Source organism: Salvelinus fontinalis, chromosome 17 (assembly GCF_029448725.1).
Source record: "Salvelinus fontinalis isolate EN_2023a chromosome 17, ASM2944872v1, whole genome shotgun sequence".
In the NCBI taxonomy this organism is placed as follows: domain Eukaryota; kingdom Metazoa; phylum Chordata; class Actinopteri; order Salmoniformes; family Salmonidae; genus Salvelinus; species Salvelinus fontinalis.
Window position 1 is genome coordinate 21,598,780 of NC_074681.1, and position 9,816 is coordinate 21,608,595.

The following is a 9,816-nucleotide window of genomic DNA, read 5'->3' on the forward strand; positions in this document are numbered from 1 at the left end:
CGATCATGCACTCAACAAAACAATTGGCCCGCGGATGAATCTAGCTGATGATCCCCGGCATGGAGTCAGTGCAAATGGGTTAGTACAAAAAAGGGTCAATGCAGGTACAGTAGTATGTGTAGCCATTTGATTAGCTATTTAGCAGTCTTGTTAAGGTCTTATGGCTTGGAGGTAGAAGCCTTTCGGGGTCCTGTTGGTGCCAGACTTGGTGCACTGGTACCGCTTGTCATGCTGAAACAGAGAACGCAGTCTGTGGCTTGGGTGGCTGTAGTCTGACAATTTTTTTGCCTTTGACACCGCCTAGTATAGAGGTCCTGGATGGCAGGGAGTGATGTACTAGGCCATACGCATTACCCTCTGTAGCAACTTGCGATCAGATGCCAATCAGTTTCCATACCAAGCTGTGATGCAGCCAGTCCAGATGCTCTCAATGGTTCAGCTGTAGAACTTTTTGAGTATCTGAGGGCCTATGCCAAATCTTGGGGTTAGAGGCATTGTTGTGTGCTCTTCACAACTGTGTTGTTTTTGGACCCCCTCCACTACAGCCCTGTCAATGTGAATGGGGGTATGTCTCATGCTTCCCTTTCCTGTAGTCCACAATCAGATCCATTGTTTTACTGACCTTGAGGGAGAGGTTGTCCTGGCACCACACTGCTAGGCTATCTCATCGTTGGTGATCAGGCCTACCACCGTCGGCAAACTTAATGGTGTTGGAGTCATGCAGGAGTGGACTAAGCACGCACCCTTGAGGTGCCCCCGTGTTGACGGTCAGCGTGGCGGATGTGTTGCCTACCCTCACCACCTGTGGGCAACCCATCAAGAAGTCCAGGATCCAGTTGCAGAGGGAGGTGTTCAGTCCCAGGGCAGGCAGGCCACGTTGGCTAAATAAACGTATCAAGTCACTGGCTAGTGGCAAAGTGTTTCAGTGCCATTTTGTGCTTACAACTTTCTATTACCAGAGATCAGAGGTGGAGAAAATACATTGTCATACTTCAGTCAAAGTAAAAAATACCTTAATGTAAAAAATGCCTCGAGTAAAACAAACCCAGTAAAATACGAGTGACAGTATCAGATTTAAATGTACGTAAGTACAGTGGTGGAAAAGTACTCAATTGTCATACTTGAGTAAAAGTACAATGTAAAAGCTACACAAATTCCTCATCTTTAGCAAAACAGATGGCTGTCAAAAGGAATAATGAAATTGTGCCATGGGCACACTGCATCATAATTTATGAAGGAAGCATTTGTTAAGTGGGTCCACCAGATCCGAGGCAGTAGGGAAGACAAGGGACCTTCTCTTGAGTGAATTGGACCTTGTTCCTTTACTGCTAAGCATTCAAATTCTAACAAGTACTTTTGGGTGTCAGGGAAAATATATGGAGTAAAAAGTACATCATTGTCTTTAGGAATGTAGTGAAGTTAAATTAGTGAAAAATATAAATTCAAAGTACAGATACTCCAACAAAAACTGAAGTACTTCACCACTGCCAGAGATATGTAATGAGATGGTCTTGTCTCCGCCCTAACAAAGGGGATCGTTGCTAACAAATTCACAACTGGGAGCGGTCAAGCTTCACCTATTCCTCTTTTTGGATTGATGGATACACACCCTTATTTGAACTTGCTTTGAATATTCAATGAGGGGTGTTGTCAACCTCCTGAATTCTAAGGCGAAGGTATTTCAAATTGAGAAGTGAAAACCAACTCCAACTTAATGCCAGAGTAAGTCGGTCATACACTGACAAAGTCAGGTGTGTAAATTTGACACATTCTTCAGATGAAGTTGCACTTTGGTTCTTGATAACTGACTGTCAGTTATCTAGCTTATTTTCCCCAATGCACAATAATTTCCTACCAACAATATGGGTTCGGGGGGGGGGTCTATGATGGTTAGGGGTGGCCTGGCCCAAACATCGCTGGTTCGGATTCCCGAGTCAGCTGGGTGGGGGAATCTGTCGTTGTGCCCTTGATCCTGACTGCTCCTGTGGGTCGCTCTGGAAGGGAGCATCTGTTAAATGACTAGAAAGTAATGTAAACGTTGAGCAGCTTCACTGCACTTTCAAATTCAGGTCCGTACAGGTATGCCACATTTTTAGCTGGCTACCAGTAACAACCTTAGCTCAGAAAGTTCATCCAGCGGTTGAAGACAATTGTTGACAGACCTCATGAAAATGCATAGAACGTAGTACATTTTACACTAGAATCAACGTTTGACTTAAATTGATGCAACAGGCCTTGTCAGCACTACGCATCATGCCTCTTGTCCACTCCATGATCTTCTGTTAAAGCTGCAATGGTTCTGAGGTCAGTTTAGACATTAATGCCTCCTGCCTAAACTGACATTAGTGATGTTTGTGAGGGCAAGTCAAGTCAACAGCACATGAATCCAGACACTTTAAATGTTTATTTTCCCCAAAAAATCAAGTAGTCAATTGACAAATCACTCCTGGAAATTGATGGGGCCCAAGGGAACAATTCAGTAGCAATGTTACAAACCTGAGAAATGTAGCTCATGAAAGTTCTGGGAATGAAAGTGGTCAGCTACACATTCATGAATTTTACATTCCAATTAAATCCCGTCAGATGTGAACTTTGTAATGTAATAGGTTTATTCTCCTCAAAACAGTTTTTAAAAAAGGCAGCATTCTTGTAATATTACTCTTGGACCATGATAGGGCCCATGGTAGCTTCACCTTCCTTCTGCACATCTGAGGAGAGTAGAGAACAGTGATAGGATTTTTTTTTTTTAACTGATGATAAAGCGCTGGCTTTGATTGACACTTACCTGAATCACTGTCCAGATCTCTAGCCTTGCTTGCAACACAGCTGGAGTCACAGCAGCCACAAACCTGGTCATCCCCACCTGCAGCCTTCCAGCTACAGATAAATATGAAGGTTATTTTATATAGCAGCATGTCATAAAGGTAATATACCCACAACTCATTTTATACATACCCATCTGTGAAAGAGCAGGCCTTGTTCTCAGCATCAATGGGGGACGAGGCTGCAGTTGCTTTCAGATGACATGTTATGTAGAGCTGTTGGGAATCATTCTGTGTTTGGAACCTGAAGGACTCCAGCTGAAACTGGATCTTGTCATCCTGGGATCTGGACAGGAACTGGGAGCTGGAGCCGGTCAACTTGGCATCAACCAGACACCTGAGGAGACCAAGGGTCAACGTTAGACTTCAGGGGTTACATTTAAGGTAATATAAGAGGAGTCAAACTGACAACTAAACTCACCCATGGTCCTCAATGAAAGAATATCTAGGGACAGTGTGAACCTCAGGCGCCAAGGTAGCGACACAGCGGTCCACAAAGACACGGAGGGGAACGTGGTGGTACGGCATGACCGAGGCTTCCATGTTGATGATGTCACCTAGACGGTAATGGTTGGAGGGCCTCTCAAACTGCCAGTCAGCTGGAAAGACGAGTGGCATGTCAGTGGGGGTTTACACAAAGGAAGAGGCTTCAAGTCAGGTTTACCTACCAGTCATTAACCTCAGGGAGAAGTAGAGGAGTTCCTCTGCCACCATGTTGGAAGTGTAGGGGATCCAGGTGGGCTTAAGGTATTTGCTGCTCACATCGTGATTCCTAGAAACAAACATGGAATATGGCATTACTCAAACCTCAGAATGATATGGGTTGTCAAAGTGAAGAACGCAACAATAGTTACCTCAAGTAGAGGCACTCAATATCAACAATAGCTGCACTGGTCTTCAATATAGCAGTGTTAGCAACAGGTTTTGGCTCATAGACAAGAGTGAAGGTGTAGATCAGCACATCCTCAGTCATCTAGGAACAGGATCAGAAATTATGTAGCACAAGAATAATGATTCACAGTCAGGAAGTTAAACAAATGTGACATACCGTCAGCTCACTGCCACAGCCATGCAGCTCTGATTCAAAGATGAGCACATGAGCTTCAGCATCCTCCTCAGTGGCAGCACAACCTCCGAGAGTGATACGCTCCGGCTGGATGAGCCGGCCAATCCCCAGCAGGTCCTGGTTCACCTGCACATGGACCACACTTTCCCCACACTGAGCCAACACACTGTTGGCCGCCACCTGCTTCAGCCGCTCAGACACAGTAGGCTTGTGCTCAGGCTTTGCAACTTTAGGATAGCGCCAAGTCAAAGGGTCCTCAGAAGTCGGCTTGGACTGGGAGCTCTCAGGGTCTTCATCCTGGCTAGATTTCTGGCCCAAAGGCACACCAACAGGTTCCTGGCCCACAGGCTGCTCACTAGGCTCCTGGCCCACAGGCTGCTCACTAGGCTCCTGGCCCACAGGCTGCTCACTAGGCTCCTGGCCCACAGGCTGCTCACTAGGCTCCTGGCCCACAGGCTGCTCACTAGGCTCCTGGCCCACAGGCTGCTCACTAGGCGCCTGGCCCACAGGCTGCTCGCTAGGCGCCTGGCCCACAGGCTGCTCGCTAGGTGCCTGGCCCACAGGCTGCTCGCTAGGTGCCTGGCCCACAGGCTGCTCGCTAGGTGCCTGGCCCACAGGCTGCTCGCTAGGTGCCTGGCCCACAGGCTTTCCAACATACTCGCTAAGCTCATTACCCAAAATCTCACTTGGTTCCTGACCCACAGGCTCACTAGGTTCTTGGCCCACAGGGTCATGGCCCACAGGCTGCTCTCCAGGATCATCACCCAAAGGCTCTCCAGGATCTTTACCCACAGGCTCTCCTCCAGGATCCTGGCCCACAGGCTGCTCGCCAACCGGTTTCTGGGCCACAGGCTCACTAGGTTCTTGTCCCACAGGGTCAACATGCTCGCTAAGTTTTTTACCCAAAATCTCACTTGGTTCCTGGCCCACAGGCTGCTCGCCAAAAGGTTCATGGGCCACAGCCTGCTCGCCAACAAGTTCCTGGGCCACAGGCTGCTCGCCAACAAGTTCCTGGGCCACAGGCTGCTCGCCAACAAGTTCCTGGGCCACAGGCTGCTCGCCAACAAGTTCCTGGGCCACAGGCTGCTCGCCAACAAGTTCCTGGCCAACAGGCTGCTCACTAGGTTCCTGGCCAACAGGCTCTTGGCCCACAGGCTGGCTAGGTTCATGGGCCACAGCCTGCTCGCCAACAAGTTCCTGGGCCACAGGCTGCTCACTAGGTTCTTGGCCCACAGGCTGCTCTCCAACCGGTTCCTGGGCCACAGGCTGCTCTCCAACCGGTTCCTGGGCCACAGGCTCACTAGGTTCTTGGCCCACAGGCTCACCAACATGCTCGCTTAGTTCATTACCCAAAATCTCACTTCGTTCCTGGCTCACAGGTTCCAAAGCCACAGGCTGCTCGCCAACAGGTTCCTGGCCCACAGGCTGCTCTTTTACAGGTTCTTGGCCCACAGGCTGCTCGCTAGGTTCCTGGCCCACAGGCTGCTCGCTAGGTTCCTGGCCCACAGGCTGCTCGCTAGGTTCCTGGCCCACAGGCTGCTCGCTAGGTTCCTGGCCCACAGGCTGCTCGCTAGGTTCCTGGCCCACAGGCTGCTCGCTAGGTTCCTGACCCAAAGGCTTGCCAACAGTCTTCTCTCCAACAGGTTCCTGGGCCACAGGCTCACCAACATGCTCGCTAAGTTCATTACCCAAAACCTCACTTGGTTCCTGGCCCACAGGCGGCTCTCCAGCTTCCTGGCCCACAGGCGGCTCACCAATAGGCACGCTAGGTTCCTGGTCCACATGCTCTCCAACAGGCACGCTAGGTTCCTGGCCTACAGGCTCGCTAGTTTCTAGACCCAAAAGCTTGCCAACAAACTCACTAGGTTCCTGTCCAACAGTCTTTCCAACCGGATCCTGGCCCACAGGCTGCTCACTAGGTTCCTGGCCCACAGGCTGCTCACTAGGTTCCCGGCCCACAGGCTGCTCACTAGGTTCCCGGCCCACAGGCTGCTCACTAGGTTCCCGGCCCACAGGCTGCTCTCCAACAGCTTCATGGCCCAAAGGCCCACCAACAGGCTCACTAGGTTCCTGTCCAACAGTCTTTCCAACCGGATCCCGGCCCACAAGCTGCTCGCTAGGTTCACGGCCCACAGGCTCTACGCTAGGTTCCCGGCCCACAGGCTCTACCACATGCTCGCTAAGTTCCCGGAACACAGGCTTTATAACAACCTGGCTAGGTTCCTGGCCCACAGGCTGCTCGCTAGGTTCCTGGCCCACAGGCTGCTCGCTAGGTTCCTGGCCCACAGGCTGCTCGCTAGGTTCCTGGCCCACAGGCTGCTCGCTAGGTTCCTGGCCCACAGGCTGCTCGCTAGGTTCCTGGCCCACAGGCTGCTCGCTAGGTTCCTGGCCCACAGGCTGCTCGCTAGGTTCCTGACCCAAAGGCTTGCCAACAGTCTGCTCTCCAACAGGTTCCTGGGCCACAGGCTCACCAACATGCTCGCTAAGTTCATTACCCAAAACCTCACTTGGTTCCTGGCCCACAGGCGGCTCTCCAGCTTCCTGGCCCACAGGCGGCTCACCAACAGGCACGCTAGGTTCCTGGTCCACATGCTCTCCAACAGGCACGCTAGGTTCCTGGCCTACAGGCTCGCTAGTTTCTAGACCCAAAAGCTTGCCAAAAAACTCACTAGGTTCCTGTCCAACAGTCTTTCCAACCGGATCCTGGCCCACAGGCTGCTCACTAGGTTCCCGGCCCACAGGCTGCTCACTAGGTTCCCGGCCCACAGGCTGCTCACTAGGTTCCCGGCCCACAGGCTGCTCACTAGGTTCCCGGCCCACAGGCTGCTCACTAGGTTCCCGGCCCACAGGCTGCTCACTAGGTTCCCGGCCCACAGGCTGCTCACTAGGTTCCCGGCCCACAGGCTGCTCTCCAACAGCTTCATGGCCCAAAGGCCCACCAACAGGCTCACTAGGTTCCTGTCCAACAGTCTTTCCAACCGGATCCCGGCCCACAAGCTGCTCGCTAGGTTCCCGGCCCACAGGCTCTACGCTAGGTTCCCGGCCCACAGGCTCTACCACATGCTCGCTAAGTTCCCGGAACACAGGCTTTATAACAACCTGGCTAGGTTCTTGGCCCACAGGCTTGCTAGGTTCTACAGCATACTTCAGGGCATTGCTGCTCACATCATGAATCCTATGAACACAAAATATACCATTACTCAAACCTTAAAAGGTGTTGTCAAAGTGAAGAATGCAACAATAGTTACCTCAAGTAGTGGCACTCAATATCAACCATAGCTTTACTGGTCTTCAATATAGAAATGTTAGCAACAGGTTCTTGCTCATAGACAAGAGTGAAGGTGTAGATCAGCACATCCTCAGTCATCTAGGAACAGGATCACAAATCATGCATGAGATAATATTGATAACATTCTTCAGGAAGTTAAACAACAAATGTGACATACCGTCATCTCACTGCCACAGCCATGCAGCTCTGATTCAAAGGTCAGCACAAGAGCTTCAGCATCCTCCTCAATGGCAGCACAGCCTCCTAGAGTGAGACGCTCTGGCTGGATGAGCCGGCCAATCCCCAGAAGTTCCTGCTTCACCTCCACACGGACCACACTTTTCCCACACCGAGCCACCACACCGTTGGCTGCCACCTGCTTTAGCCGCTCAAACACTGTAGAATTGCGCTCATGCTTCTCAAGCGTAGGATAGAGCCAAGTCAGAGGGTTCTCAAATGTCTGCTTGGACTGTAAGTTCTCAGGGTCTTCATCCTGGCTAGTTTCCTGTCCCACGGGCTCGACGCTGGGCTCTTGCCCCACAGGCTTGCTAGGTTCTTGTCCCACAGGGTCACCAGGGTCCTCTCCCACAGGCTCTTCTTGCACTGGCTTCTGAGAGTCAAACTGGGCTGAAACTTCATCGTCATGCAGAAACCCCAATCTCGGATATAACCACCTGGAGTCCAACGCATCACTTACACAGCCAACAGCCACGACCAACAGCAGCACTGCAGACGCTTGCCTGAACCCCATCACTCCAAATAGACATGAGTTATTCTTGTCAATTCTTCCACAGCGTCTGTCAAACCATTTTATAGCCACGATGTCTGACAAAGGCCCCACCCCATTCAGCAATCAGCTTGATTATTGTCCAGACCTGATTAATTATACAGGTGCTGAAGAATGGGAAGTTGATTGTCATTTAGGTTCCATTGGTTGCCTTTGTGCAGACAAAATCACGCACACCTGGAGCTTATTGAGGAGGGCTCAACTTTAGAGAGTGTTCATAGAAGGGTGTTATGTAGGACAGACATGCCTTCCTGTAGTGGATGTTACTCCCAGATCCTGTTGTTGATCTAACCTTGGTAGAGAAAATGAAAGATTGGTCAGAAGTCAGTGATATAGGGAAACTGGTTGACTTTGGTAGAAGTTTTTACGCATTTTTATCGCTTTTCACACATGGATCCAAGGACCCAGAAACTGGGTGCACAGCTAGCAGGTGTTTACGTTCCTGAATTTGATGTGCAAATATGTAGAAGACTAACAGATGAACTGTCAGTATAATCATTTGAACTGTTGGCGATAGTAGTTTCCCTCCAGTGGGAGGAGGACGTACAACCTGTCAGAATTATAGTACGCTCAGATTCCCTGTCTATATTGAATTGTGTATCATCTGGCTAATCTAATAGGAGTGACCTACTATTGGAGGTATTAATGTTATTATGGAGAATTGAGAGACAGGGCGTGTTGAATGAATGAAATGTATTTACATATCAAATCGCCAATTGGAAACCCATCCCTTATGCTTATGGGATTAATTGACACAAACAAACATTACAATATTTCACTATGGTAATTAAATTACCGTTCTTCTTCTGGTGTTCCCTGCATTGTGCATCGCATAAAGAGTGAAAAAAAAATAGTATAGAATGTGAAATGTCAGAATAATCGGAGAGAGAATGATCTAGTTCAACTTTTAGTCCTTTCATCACATTCCCAGTGGGTCAGAAGTAAACTCAGTATTTGGTAGCATTGCCTTTAAATTGTTTAACTTGGGTCAAATGTTTCGGGGAGCCTTCCACAAGCTTCCCACAATAAGTAGAGTGAATTTTGGACCATTCCTCTTGACAGAGCTGGTGTAACTGAGTCAGGTTTGTAGGCCTCTTTGCTCGCACACGCTTTTTCAGTTCTGCCCACAAATTTCTATAGGATTGTGGTCAGGGCTTTGTGATGGCCACTCCAATACCTTGACTTTGTTGTCCTTAAGCCATTTTGCCACAACTTTGGAAGTATGCTTGAGGTCATTGTCCATTTGGAAGACACATTTGCAACCAAGCTTTAACTTCCTGACTGATGTCTTGAGATGTTGCTTCAATATATCCACATAATTTTCCTGCCTCGTGATGCCATCTATTTTGTGAAGTGCATCAGTTTTTCCTGCAGCAAAGCCCCGTGCTTGGGATGGTGTTCTTCAGCTTGCAAGCATCCCCCTTGTTCCTCCAAACATAACAATGGTCATTATGGCCAAACAGATAAATAGATGTATTTTTGTTTCATCAGACCAGAGGACATTTCTCCAAAAAGTACGATCTTTGTCCCCATGTGCAGTTGCAAACCGTAGTCTGTTTTTTTATGGCGGTTTTGGAGCAGTGGCTTCTTCCTTGCTGAGCGGCCTTTCAGGTTGTGTCGATATAGGACTCGTTTTACTGTGGATATAGATACTTTTGTACCGGTTTGCTCCAGCATCTTCACAAGGTCCTTTGCTGTTGTTCTGGGATTTGCACTTTTCGCACCACCAAGTACGTTCATCTCTAGGCGACAGAACGCGTCTCCTTCCTGAGCGGTATGACGGCTGCGTGGTCCCATAGTGTTTATACGTGTATACTATTGTTTGTACAGATGAACGTGGTACCTTCAGGCGTTTGGAAATAGCTTCTAAGGA

At 49.4% G+C, this 9,816-nt stretch overlaps 1 protein-coding gene across 1 annotated transcript; it reads right to left on the reverse strand.

Annotated features, from left to right (window-relative positions):
- Nucleotides 1-2,385: 2,385 nt before the first annotated feature.
- Nucleotides 2,386-7,907, reverse strand: LOC129814549 (titin-like). The gene is made up of 10 exons (XM_055867724.1): nt 7,335-7,907; nt 7,137-7,255; nt 6,283-7,063; nt 3,871-6,189; nt 3,677-3,795; nt 3,491-3,594; nt 3,244-3,421; nt 2,956-3,159; nt 2,786-2,877; nt 2,386-2,708 (listed from the first exon to the last, which is right to left on the reverse strand). Exons 1-10 carry the CDS (start codon nt 7,905-7,907, stop codon nt 2,656-2,658), a joined length of 4,542 nt encoding a protein of 1,513 aa, XP_055723699.1. The 3' UTR covers nt 2,386-2,655.
- Nucleotides 7,908-9,816: the final 1,909 nt, after the last annotated feature.